Consider the following 14,667-nt stretch of genomic DNA (forward strand, 5'->3'; position numbering starts at 1 on the left):
CTCATTGATAACATTTGTCTAAGTTATTTTCTAGTGCATGATTTAGTTTCAGTTCAGACATGACCGTGCGTACTAATTAACGCACTAATGCAGGCACGTACGTAGTGACACTCAACCGCTGTGAAACATTGTAACAGCTACTGGTATATCGAGCTTAACGCTGGCGTTTACGACAACAAAAAGTTCTATGGAGACCCACTACTATTTCTAATTTTGTTGCCAAAAAATAAGCAGCACCAATCAGTGTTCACTTTTTACAGTCCATGCATCTAGCAAACACAAAGCCAAGCAGGTATAGATAATGATTATTTACATTGCGTGTTGCACCATGATTTATGAGACAGCGTCATATTTTGACATTTTAAATTTCGTCGATGTCATTAACAAAATCGTGACAAAACGACAAATATACGACGAAGACGCGTGTCTTTGTATAAGTATAATGCACAAAACATGTTCGTTTCAAGGATCCCCGCAGAACAATTTCCGAGACATCGTGTTGCGATGTGAACTCGTTTTATTCCTCTTTATTTCAGCAGGTCCGCGTGTAACCATAGTGATACCAGGATTGGAAACGTTATTGATTTATTGCGAGCCGATAACGCGAACGAGCGTCACAATAGCCGATTGTTTTCCAGCAAAGGAAGCCAGATGTGTTTGCCAATAAAGCGAGAGATCGCGGGTCGATCCTGAGTCATGTTCAAAAGCATGGCGTGTCAATAACAGGCTTTTTAAAGGCGTGGCGTTCTTACTAACAGCAAAATAACAATGTCTGCAAGTTCAACTGCATCGGCGAGGATGACACTTCAAAGGCGTGGCATTCGTACTAACAGCAAAGTAACAATGTCTGCAACTGCATCGTCGAGGATGATACATGTTTTTAGTTTGAGCTGTTTCCAAATTCGTTACAGAATATTAAAAAGGTTGAAAATGCAATATGAACGTTTTCGTAAATGGTTTTGCATTATCTGGTGTGTTTTAAGGCTGCATTTTTGAATCTCTTCTTCTACGACCAGGGTCAGTATTTTCCATATCTTGGACCAAAACTACGGATTATCCAAAAACGTTGCTGGAAAATTTTATGTCACTTTCTTCAATTTTAATTTGAGCTTGACTTATCTACCATTCGATGAGGTCTCACCCGGTATATCATAAACAGAAATGTGTCCTTCTGCGTCTTAATCTAGCCCATATCCTTCTTTCCCGTAATATGCATGACCTTTATGAGCACACGGCTCACACAAAACTATTTTTCTTGCACGGTCCCTCGAAATAACTGCGTCGGCATCTCCGTCTATCAATGAATATATGCACGAGACGAAATTTGAACTTTCAAGAATAATTCTAAGTCATCGTCATCATGACTGTGATTGCATGGCCTGTACTTAATTCCCGTTACCGACGCCCGAGTTTGGTTGGTGGTCCCCAAATCGGATGGATACGGTCACCTCCAGGTGGTCAGATCCCCCCCCCCCCATTATATTATCACACAACCAGTAAAGATTAAATAAAAGGTCGCCGTGGTGTAATGGATATGGTGTCACGGGTTCGATCCCCATCGTGGGAGCGTTCTTTAGATCTCCCCCAAAGACTTTGCAGATATATAGATATATCACACCCTCAGACGTTGAAGGACCTCAAACTTCGAAAATACGTAAGCCCGTGTTTTGTATGTAGACTTTGTATCACTGGGTGATGACATACAAGAGCTAAATGTACGTGACCAAACTTTTCTTTAGTATAATAAATACTGCAACGTGGGCATATGGTAATCTTATATGGATATTCGGTGGATTGGCCGCGTTCATGTACAGTTGACAGTTCTGAAAAGATTGAGTTGTTATCTGTCAACTATGGGAACACCAACAGAGGAAACCTTTAACAGACACCGTCGCCATAGTAGCGTTTGTACGTATGAAGCATAGTTGCGTATGAAACAGTAGATAACTAACGTGTCATACAAAATTGAAATCTTCATACGATACTTGCATGCGAAAGGCTGGGAACACACTCTGACAGGAACGGAAAACAAGTCCTCGTGAAGACATGTAGCTTTATTGACAAATGAAAGTAAACAGTTACATATACACCTATAGAAGCAGTACATACACACCCGGACACACCCTTATATTTAATGTTGAATACAATAATGATTTTACGTCTCCCCCAAATGTTTCCCGGCCCTCACACTAAGCATGTGTAGCAAAAGGTCCAAGCAATTGGGGTGGGCATAATTTAGGTAAATCAACGTGAAAACAGGCCAGTTACGCAGGCCAGTTACGTTCATCCATGTGGCTAATGGTAACAATCATGTCTTTTGTCTGACAGTTCTTTCCATTCCCCACAGCCTATTAAAAATATCTTAAAACAGTATTTATGTAGAATAACAATTGCTTATTCATGTGCAACAAATGGTTCAACTTTCCCTGGAATTACAAGCAAAGAATTACCATATTTATTATTTACGAACACAAGCCAAAGAAAATATCTAAAAAAGCCAACAACAGTTGCCAGACGATAAAATAGCCTACAATGTTCTGACCGTTTAGGGCAGATCTTGCCAAGATAATAGGTTATTGGGGCAACAGACTTTGTCCTTCAGGTGACTTTGACATTTCAATGTCTTGTCTGATTGACATTGGCCACAGTGTTCAAGCCAGTATTGCTCAATAGGGTCTACCATGAGATGAACTAGATAATGGACACGTTTGTCACATTTTCATATTTGAGCCTCGCTTTGGGAAAACGGGACTTAATACAAAAGTGTAGTGTTGTCCAAGATTAGGTTGTGCAGACTGCACTGCCTTAACAGGGACTACACTTTCTGTTTATATTGTTTTTTTGGTTTAGGCATATTCTTTTCCAAAATCCAGTTGATGCGGACAGTGGCGTCCCTGATAAGCCGTGCCGACTGCGCAGACTACTTTGGGATAACACTTAACACACATGCATTGAGCCAAGTTTTCCCAGAACAAGCCTCATATGTAAACAAGTAATGTATATTTCTATAGCAACTGCACAACCACTCTCACCTTGGCATTTGAACAAACCAGAGAATTACAACTTTCATCATAATCGATGCAGATATGCAGCATGTATACTAATTCTCACCCCAAAATCGGATTCACTTCTTACATTAACCAGGTCTAAAAAAAAGAAGAGTTATACCATTAATTAGCTGACAGTCACTCCATTAGGATCGTTCTGAACTTGTAAAACAACTATACAACACAATTTTGCTATTGAACATTATTAAAATTTCCGTTGATTTCCACCCATTTATTGTTACAAATAGTGTTCAGTCAAACATAAATAAACAACATAGAAAGAGAGTAAAGCAGGGGAACTATTAACTTGCTAGTCACACATCATATCATATAATGCATTGATAATGTGTTGTACTATTCACACTACTTATAGCGTAAGAAAACAGAATAAAAGACAGGTACATACTTTATGGCCTCAGTGAAAACTTGGCTTAATACATGTGTATACAGTTTACTGCACAGGCTAATCAGTGTTATGGATTTTTTTATTGAAAGGAAGTCTCTTTTAACCCTTTGCATGCTGGGAAATTTGTTGTCTGCTAACATGTCGTCTGCTGAATTTTTTAAATAAGCATTTCTTCGAATTTTTTTCCGAAGAATACTATCAGAATAGCAAACAGTTTGGATCCTGATGAGATGCCACATTCTGTAGCGTCTCATCTGGATCCAAACTGTTTGCAATGACCTTCAAAATTCTGTTCCAGCACTGAAAGAGTTAAACAAAAATCCAGTCTAGCAGAAAGGTTTCATCCTAGATTGGCCTGTGAAGCCTCTACCTACATGAATTAAGCCCGTTTTTTTTAAATAGACCACTTCATATATTAAGTCTACAGGCAAACGCACCACATTTACTATAAACACTACAGCTGACATTGATTGCACATGTATAAAAGATTCACATATCAATAATATATAATATGTACAAAATATTAAATCACTTAATACCTCACAAAGATTCTCAATCGGACAGAAGTTACCGTAATATTAATAGCGTGGACCACAAAGGTCAGCAAAATTTAGCCTAGTATTTTTTAATTCTGAAAGAGAACACAAAATTACATTCCATAATTCAATAAGAAGCCATGACATAATATGGGGTTTTATACACAATTCATCAATACGACAATAAAATCATGACATGGACTGTCTGATTTCACATGAACAGAATGATGGAGACACTCATACACACTTGCGATGTTTCTTAGTGTTCTACATTCGATACTAAGAAAGCCATCAAGACAGACCAGATTATGTCAATCTATTTAAAACTACTGACAGCACTTGATATCACACCAGACACAGTGCACACATTCAAAATTTTGCACATTCTCGCATAAAGAATAAATAGATCAACTAGATATTGTATATCATAAAAAACATTCACTTAACATATTAGCAACATAATGAATATTACAAACCAGTCCAAAAATACAATGTAGCAAAATAATGTGGCACCAGTTTGTTTATCATTCCCTTCCAAATTTTGTCAAAACCCTTGGTGAAATTTTTACGCAGAAAAAAAGTGTGCACAATATTTAAATGTTTGTAAAAAAGCAAATATTGGTTTTCTTTAAAAAAGCATAATTATCTTCTTCTTTAAAGACAGTTTTTAAAAATATTTTATTTTCAATAATTTACTTTTTTCTGATAGGGCTGTTCTGACACTCTTGGTTAATGAACATTCAGCCCAGCAATAAAAACACATAGTGCTGGTCCATTAATTGGAACAACCAAATCTCTGATTGATATTTGCAACTCTTCCTATTAAAATTGAGCCTTTCATTTCTGTTGTAAGAAAATGCCATTTTCATATTTGTACAGTGAAATTTCTCAAGAATTCAAGAAAAATTATAAAATTGACAAAAGCCTACACATTGTTTGCAAATTCATGCCATAGAAAGTATATGATCCCAACAATACAAAAAATCATGAAAAATGCTTATAAAATGTGTTAAAAAGTGAAAATGGGTAATTACTATTCAACGGTGTCTTAAACATTACATTCAAAGACAATATTTCTTAGTCCACAGCTATAGATGTATATGGATTCAAAATGCAATACATTTGTTCTAAGACATCCTGCAAAACACGGCTACATGTATAACTCATAAAATGTGCGTAAACAATGTTGTACTAAACATTCAACGCAGCATGACAATCCATGAAACTGACACAGTGAGATTAATACAACTCTAGAAAGAGCCTTAGATGGGACAATTTGTGTCCCCCTATTGACCTCTACCCAGAACATTTACACAAGTAAAAAGCAAATAAAAAAGGAACATTGCCACTGTTAAGAAGTCAAAAGTCGCCTGTGATGATTACACTTTTCCAATAAGCATTATCACTTTTTGTAGGTATCCATTGTTTTACAGCAACGTACACTTGATACGATACACCAGTATCATTGAAAACTGTTCTAATACACAGGAGTAGTAAACTGTTTAGTTACCTAATTCTCAAAGTCACACATAAACTGATCAGATACTGGTATTTTACACTTTGTTACACAGCTGACTTAGTTGTCTCTATATATACTAGATATATATATATATATGAATATATTACGCAAAGGAGGCCCCAGCGTTGAGGGGTGGGGCATGTACAAAGTACAGTCACTGTGATGTTGGGGGAGGGGGATGGGGCTGCGCAGGCTGGCGCCCACCCTCAGTTCCAGATCTTAAGGAAGCTGTCCCAGGATCCGGTGGCCACTGCCATTCCGTCCTCTGTCACCCCTAGGCAGCTCACACGGTTGTCGTGGCCGGCCAGGACTCCTGTAACACACAGCACAATCGGGTTACAAACCATGACAACAAATGAACTCTTCATGAAAGAAATCAATTGAGCTGTGTTCTGCGAAAACTGGGCTTAATGTATGGGCTAAAGTGTCATCCACGATTAGCCTTTACAGTCTATACAGGCTTATCAGGCGTGACACTTCACTTTAATGGAATCTTTCATTTAAAGGAAGTCTTTTCTAACTGAAAATCCAGTATGGACAGAAAGTGTTGTTCCTGATAAGCCGTCCTGAACTGCACATGCCCATCTGCACTTCACTTAAAGTACATGCATTTAGTCCATTTTTCCCAGAAAGTACACAATTATTAACGAGAAATGTTTCAGGCCAAGTAACTTTGAAATTGGACACTATCACTGTAAAGAAATGCATTAACATCAATTAATTTTTTTTCTTCAGTAAGTTTTAATAATGAAGACAGAAAATGAACCACGGCCTGTTGTTCAGGGTTTATAAGACTCACTTAATAATCCGAACTTTATACAATGCTAACCAAGTATTTACATACCATCACAACAATAAGAAGCTTATGCTAATCTTAAAGGAGCAATTTTACAGACATCAAAAGAATTACTACACAATGACTATGGAAAAATACCAGTACAGCATTATAACAGACTTAAGCAATGGAATGAGATATCTTGTATGAATAAATATTGAGACAACTAACACATCAGTTTCTAACTTAAAACAGCACCTGCCCACTACAACATTGGCATACATTCCTACATGAGTATATACCCTCTACAAATTGACAAATAAAAGCTATACAATGTGAACATACACCCTCTACAAAATTCTTGCTACAATTCTTACCAGCTCTCCTGACATTAAACCCTAACCATGGATATTAACCCTTTCCCACTCAGAAGCAAAGTGAAACTGGCTTTTGCAACCAGCATAAAACCAGAACAGCCTGCGAGTAACTCGCAGTCTGTTCAGGTTTTATGCTAATTGCTGCTCATCATTCACTTAGGTTTGGAAATAAAGCCTTTAAAACTTAAATTTAGTAAAAAGGATATTTAAATAAATGTTACTTTCTTAGGAACTACAAATGCGTCAAAATACGTATCTTAGGGGTAAAGGTTTTACCCTATCTAACACAAACATACAGCCCCCTCAACAAGGGTGGTACTGTTCTTACCAGCACGTTCCTGCTTCAGTACATCCCACACATTACAGTTGAAGTCATCGTAGCCTCCCAGCAGGAGGCGGCCAGATTTAGAGAAGGCCACCGACGTAATACCGCAGATGATGTTGTCGTGCGAGTACATTCCGATCTCTTGGTCAGCACGGATGTCAAACAACCGACAGGTCGCGTCATCTGAACCCGTCGCAAACGCAAATCCGTTTGGGAAATACTGGAAATTTGATTGGATTATAGTATTTAACAATGGATGCCATGGAAGGCGGACAAATTGTAGATTTTGTGATGTGACAATGTGATTGAAGGCCAGAAATAGAAGATTTTGACAAAAAACAATTCTTGCCTTTAAGCCATTAAGTAACACCAGAACATTTGTATAGTTTTTCATATTATGAATTTAGAATTGGTTTACCCAACGAACGGCATATGAATTAACTTGTACCAGAACAATTTCTTATTTCATGCAGTCAATTAATGAATTTAAACAATTAAGATAATAAAACTATTTATATGTAATAATGTAAAATTCTCAAGAAACCTCCAACAAACTAATAAGCTGTGTGTAAAATTACTGTTTCAACTCATTATATTTTAAGCATAACATGACAACCTCACTTCTAACTTTAACATAAAAACAACTAGAAATGGCGCGGCAGAGGCCGACGCGTATCCCCACGCCGCATGTTTGACCCAAGGGCGCCCCAGGGTTGATCATGGGGCCATGCATAGTTGAGATTGACTGTATTGTCATAAGAGAAGTTCAGTATCAATTAGAAGTGAATGGGTGTAAAAATAAAGAAGTTATAGTAAAAGGCAATTTTGGGAGGGTGTGGCCTATGTGGGCGGGGTGCCCCAGGGTTGGTAATGGGGCCATGCATAGTTGAGATTGACCGTATTGTCATAAGAGAGGTTCAGTATCAATTTGAAGTGAATCAGTGTATTAATGAAGAAATTATAGTAAAAGGCAATTTTGGGCGGGTGTGGTCTATGTGGGCGTGGCGCCCCAGGGTTGGCAACGGGGCCATGCATAGTTGAGTTTGACCGTTTTGTCATAAGAGAGGTTCAGTATCAATTTGAAGTGAATCAGTGTAGAAATGAAGAAGTTAATGTAAAATAACCTAAATTTTTTTTATAGTAAATGGATTTTTTTGGTGGGTGTGGCCTATGTGGGCGGGCGCCCCAGGGTTGGGATTGGGGCCATGCATAGTTGAGATTGACCCTAATGTCATAACAAAAGTTCAGTATCAATTTGAAGTGAATCCGTGTAGAAATGAAAAAATTATAGTAAATGGAAATTTTTGGTGGGTGTGGCCTATGTGGGCGGGGCGCCCCAGGGTTGGGAATGGGGCCATGCATGGTTGAGATTGACCGTATTGTCATAGGTGAGGTCCAGTATCAATTTGAAGTGAATCGGTGTAGAAATAAAGAAGTAAATGTAAAATAACCTAAAAAAATGAGTGATAATTTCTGACGCGGCCCCACCCCAACCCCTATAACTTTTGACCCAGGGGTCAGATCAAAATTCCAAATAGTGCACCGTCGCACATATGCTCATAGCTACCATGTGTGTAAATTTCAAGGTTCTAGTGCTTTTAGTGTAGGAGGAGATAGTGGCCAGGACGGACGGACGGACAGACGGACGGACAGACGGACGGACGGACGGACGGACGGCGGAGATCACCACAATATCCCCACCTTTTTTTCAAAAAGCGTGGGGATAATAAAATACAATTTCTTGGTTGAACAAGTTGCACTATTTCTATTTAAGGTTTGTTGACGTTTTACTATCCTCAACACTGTTATGCAGCCACAATTGTGATTGCTGCTGTAATGGAAATGTCTTAAAGAGTCAACCAGTTGAAACCTATATACCAACAATAGATCTGTGAAACTGGAAGCAACAAAATACATAAAACTCGCCTATATTACAAAGAGACTATGTGTAAAAAGGTTCCTATTACTGTTCTTCCTATGAAATGCTTTGTGTGCAACAGATAAACAACACTATTCAATTTCAGACTTGGAAGGACATTTCTGATATTTACCACCAAGATAGTTCGCAGACACAATCCCTTTAAGTAAACAACACCAAAGACACTGTCAAGGCTACCAACAACATTGTATGGAACACAACAAATGGGAGGCAAAAGTGGATTGATCAAATTAGAACTCAAACTGCAATAGTGTTAATTAGGAAATTAAATACAAGTCATCATCTTCCACGAAAGATCTGTTTGATCTGTTAATAGATTTTTCACATGCCTGCTGTACAAGGCAGAAAAACAACCATTTTGATCTAAAGCTATTTTTGGTAACTAGTTCCACTAATGATCAGACGTCATGTAATTTTCACTACAAAGCATTATTGGCAGCCAGTCAAAAGAAACAGGTTTTCTTTTAGAGATGTACGGCCAGCATAACAGACACACACAGCATAATGACAGGTGAAATGTTTAAAATAGCTCAAAGAGTAGGCTTGCTTTAGTTTGGAGTACACATATAATGCCTTATTATATGATGTACCTGTATACAATGCATCGGTATACAATCTACCTGTATACAATGTACCTGTATACAACGCCTCGGTATACAATGAACCAGTATACAAGGCATCGGTATAAAATAAAATTTAAAATGATGTACTAGTATATAATGTATCGGTGTACAATTCACTGGTATACAATCTAGCTAAACTGAAACAGTAAGCAATGTACCAGTTTAAATTATACTGAACAATGCTCAATAGTGTGTGTGTTTTTCATTCAAATTTGGGTCCTTTAGGGTGACCCATTCCCAATGGAAAACAGTATATATTTTCCCCAAATGGGGCCTTAATATTCCTATTGAAGGTTTCACAAACAGCAGGGCCAAAACACCAACTTCGGGGAAAGGGCCACAGCCTTTTTTTCATGGAAAAAAAGACACAATTATCTGGCTTTGGGGAACGAAAAATACTGAGGTAGATTGGAAATTTAGAGAAAAATGCATGATTTTAAAGAAATTTCTGTAGGGAAAAGGGCCTTTTTGGTTAAGGGGAAGAAAAAGAGGCCCCTTGCGAAGAAGCGTATTTTGACCCTGAGCAGAGTATTTTTTTAACAAGTCTCAACATACCATTTATCTCAAAATCCAGCACTATAAGTTTAACCTTAGAAAATATAATATTGAAATCACTTTTATTATCAGTTTTATTAGGTATTCGGATGCATAAAATCAACAACATTAATTTCCCGATTTTAGTCAAAAGGACGAAATATATCCCAATCCAAAGGGACCCAACCCCATTCCCGAAATGGTGAAAATAAACTGCTCAAACATGTAACCTTGAGTTTTAATACATAGCTGGCTGAATACTCACTGTTATAGCATTAATATCTGACTCATGTCCGGAGAATGTCTGTCTGCACATGCCATCTCGAATGTCCCACAACTGAAAATACCAGGCAACTTTATGTGATGCGTATACAGTTAAGATAGCAGTTTTGTTGTACTGATGTTTTGACAATTATTTTCACCAAAAATAAACTGTTCATTACACTTGAACTTTACTTTCATATGTTTTCAGAACACCAACTGGCAAACAAATCTAGTATGTATTTTAACTATCTGCACTTAGATTTACTTGACTAAAGTAACTTATCGTGTGTACCTTGGCGGAAGCGTCACAGGCCCCTGACACGAAGGTCCTCATATCTGGGGCTAGGGAAAGGCTCATCACATCACCAGTGTGACCCAGATACGCCGTTGTCTGCTGACCGGTCTCTATGTCCCACAGTGCACTGCAGGCATAATGTTACATGTGTCTGATCTAATATACAGTAGTGAAAGATCTAAGGTCTTTTGAGGTAACAGATGCTAGCTTTTATGTTGATAGCACCCAAAAAGTGATAGGAATACAATATACCAGTGTATGTTTATTATGTTGTAGATATCTTACATTATATAGAGTAGGTAACAATCTGTGGTCTTATAAAAGAACTTGTTCATTGATTTTCATATTTTTGACAAATGCTATTCAACATAATTACCAACAAATCTTTAATGTTTTGAAAAGACATTATAATACCAAAAAGAATATTGCCATCACAGGGAAATGAACCCAGGAATTCAGGAAGCATAAGCCCATGTAATACCACTGCACAATGCAGACTTTACAATTTATTCCCGAATCATTCACTTAAAACACAATGTTAAAACTCAATATTTTTTCCAAATTTTAAAGGAAAAGCATTACAAAAACTTGTCATTATTTTACTGCTTGTAAATGATAATTATCCATAAATGATCCAATCATTTAACAATTGTTCTTCTTTAAGAGTTTTATTGAGCTTGTTTTAACATAATTGTGTACATTCCTTTTTTGATCTATGACAATAACATTGAAAATCATCATTTTAACAAACTGTTAACAAGTTCCTATAAGGTAATAGGTGCCATCATTTAGGTCACAAGCACTTTGGAAATATACCAAGAAAATGAACAAGATGGTATACAATATACCAGCGTAGGGTTATCTGGTATGAACCTGAACTCTTTCAAAAACCAACTAATATCATCCTTATATAACTAATCTATCACTTAGGTGATTTGCAACATGACCACGTGGAAATAAGAACAAAGTGTGCATAACATATCAAATGAATACACTTCATATTTATAATGTTCTCTTTTGTCATTCATTTTTACTATGGCTCCAATGTTTTATTACTGAAGTTTGTGTTGTTATTTTTTCCAGCAAAATTCTTCAGCCATTGAAACATCTTTACAAATTTTATATTAGCTGTACAATTTTAGGGTTTTATTAAAAAACTTTTTGTTGTTTCTTTGTTAAAAATAATGTATATGATTTTTCAATAAGATGCAAATATTGGAATAGGGACATGCAACATTCCTTATGACTCCATTATCTTATTCTAGGTGATTCCTAAATTTGTTTCATTTAACACATTTTTTCTAAATCAATTCACCAAATCCAGGATTTAAACATCATTTTTTTACAAACAAACCTAAAAAGCAACCACCATGAAACATAATCAATTGATTAACTATATGTTGTCCAGTATCAAGAAGGCAACTAATTGAAAATGTTGAGTACTTCCTCCCGCAGCCATACTCTGCTGCGTCACGCTACAACTCTATTGATTGCTGTCCATTTGTTGCCCATGACGCACTCAACCATTCTCTTTCCTACAAGATCCCCTAACAGCTCAATCAATAGTTTTCCAATAGATTTCGTTAAGGACAAGCTAGACTAGACTGTGTATCGTACTGAAGCTGTGATATTGACACGGCTGCTTTCTAGCCTCTCGTTCTACAGAGGAAACTGAGATAATGGGCTTAAATGTAAATACTACAGGAAATTAAATTTCGAACAAGTGCTCCAGTATATGAAGATGAATTAACAAGGGGGGGGGGGGGGGGGGGGGGGGGCTAAAGCAGGAGCTTTTGGTGATCCATATTTTTAATCAATACAGCTCCAATTGATTTTTTTCTTTGTATTTTTAACTGCCATAAACATACATTAGAAACACAACAAGATGTGTTTGTGAAACATTATGTCCCCGTATATGACGTTTGACCTTGAAGGATGACCTTGACCCTTCACCACTCAAAAATGTGCAGCTCCATGAGATACACATGCATGTCAAATATAAAATTGCTAGCTTCAATATTGCAGAAGTGACATTACATGAGCGATTTTGACCCATATATTTAACCTTGAATGATGACCTTGACCTTTCACCACTCAAAATGAGCAGCTCCATGAGATACACATGCATGCCAAATATCAAGTTGCTATCATCAATATTGCAAAAGTACTCATAAAATGAGCGATTTTGGCAACATATATTTGACCTCTGACCTTAAACGATGACCTTGACCTTTCACCACTCAAAATGTGCAGCTCCATGAGATACACATGCATGCCAAATATGAAGTTGCTATCTTGAATATAGAAATATTGCAAAAGTGTACATTAAATGAGCGATTTTGACCCATATATTTGACCTTTGACCTTGAAGGATGACCTTGACCTTTCGCCACTCAAAATGTGCAGCTCCATGAGATACATATGCATGCCAAATATCAAGTTGCTATCTTCAATATTGCAAAAGTTATTGCAAATGTTAAAGTTGGCGCAAACCAACCAACAGACCAACAGACCAACCAACAGACAGGGCAAAAACAATATAGTAGTGGGGGACATAAAAATGGCTTTCCAATCCAGAGAGCTTTCAGTCATTGTCAAAATAGAAAACACATTTATAACGATATATTATCAGAATAGCACTTCAGACCAGAAGTTGCATTCAATTATAAGCAATGATCTTTTACATTTACATCACCCATTTAGCTAGTAGAATTTGCCAATAACAAGGTGAACCAAAGATGCCTTTGTGAATAGTTATTCTTTAACTAAGCTTAAAACCGATTCATTCAAACTCAATCGCATTGAAGGTCTCAGGCTTATTGAAACATTCTCGAGTCCATTTCTTGGATAGAACCAATACTATGTTCTTTGATGAAGATCTAAAGAACGCCTCCACAGAGGGGAAACTTACCAGTGACTGCCCAGTTGCAAGGCAGACACCATATCCACTAAGCCATGGCAACACGGATTCCTTACCAGGTCATATCCCCCGAGCTGATGACAATCTGGTTGTCCTAACTTGTGTGAGGAACGGTAATGATTGGTTTTGAGGGGCAGTTTATTTCTAAGGCCATTCGCCTATACTGACTGATTGTTACCGATTCCCACACAAGTTATGTAACCAGGGGCTAGTGGACCCAGTGAATCCATACCAGGTCATAGCACCCCAGCTGGTGAAAATCTTGTTGCATATGAATGTGTTCATTTAATTATGATTGAAGACAATGCACTGTTGTATATATCTGTCCGTCTGTCCGTCCGTCTGTGTACTATATTTACCAGGTCATATCGCCTGAGCTGGTGACAATCTGGTTGTCATCCAGGAACCTACAGCAGGACAGGTAGCCTGTGTGTCCAGGGAGCTCTCGGCTCACACGCACATTCCCCTCGCGCGTCTTCAGGCTGTAGATTGAACAGATGTTGTCTAGACCGCCACAAGCTACATAGGCTCCCGAGGGGGCGTAGGCACAAGTCATCACCCAACTGGACCGTAGAGGAATTGCATGAACCTGCAGACATAACACATAATAGTTCATATATATGCCTATAATGTAACAAAATGACGTCCCAATTATGGACTAAAATCCGTTTGTCTGTTAATTTAGAGGCAGTACAATTAATTATTTTTGCTAAAAAAAAGGGGTGGCAGAAAATTTAGTGTCTAAAAACATAGAGTAATTATGGTATTCTATATTCTTAAATCAAACAATGGGTTGGTGAATACAGGACTGGGAAAATCTCTTCAAGGAGCCATATTTTCTTCTGTTTCGACAAAATGCTTTTTATCCTATTTTAAAAGGCAAAGTTTCAGTCATCAAAACAAGCAGTGTGAGAAAGCAAGCACAAATTCTTACTTTTTTTACCAGGACACCTATATGAAACTGAAAATCTGAACATGCCAAGTAAAAATTTTCAAGCGCTCATGAGTTTGTTATAATTTAAATAACTGAGTTCAATAAAGTTTTAACATACAAACATGTGTAGTTTTTAAACTACTACAGCCATCGTTTACAGAAATCATAAGGTA

General features: G+C 37.4%; 1 protein-coding gene across 2 annotated transcripts in view; it reads right to left on the reverse strand.

Annotated features, from left to right (window-relative positions):
• Positions 1-2,039: 2,039 nt before the first annotated feature.
• The window catches only part of LOC127832429 (guanine nucleotide-binding protein subunit beta), a 50,145-nt gene continuing 37,517 nt past the window's right edge, over positions 2,040-14,667 (reverse strand). For both annotated transcript variants that reach the window (XM_052357893.1, XM_052357894.1), the window contains exons 5-9: positions 13,920-14,149; positions 10,638-10,767; positions 10,347-10,418; positions 6,989-7,205; positions 2,040-5,821 (exon numbers count right to left, since the gene is read on the reverse strand). In XM_052357893.1, the coding sequence (XP_052213853.1) occupies positions 5,715-5,821; positions 6,989-7,205; positions 10,347-10,418; positions 10,638-10,767; positions 13,920-14,149 (756 nt within the window). In that variant the 3' untranslated portion in view covers positions 2,040-5,714. The remainder of the gene's footprint in view (positions 5,822-6,988; positions 7,206-10,346; positions 10,419-10,637; positions 10,768-13,919; positions 14,150-14,667) is intronic.

Source organism: Dreissena polymorpha, chromosome 5 (assembly GCF_020536995.1).
Source record: "Dreissena polymorpha isolate Duluth1 chromosome 5, UMN_Dpol_1.0, whole genome shotgun sequence".
Lineage (NCBI taxonomy): Eukaryota > Metazoa > Mollusca > Bivalvia > Myida > Dreissenidae > Dreissena > Dreissena polymorpha.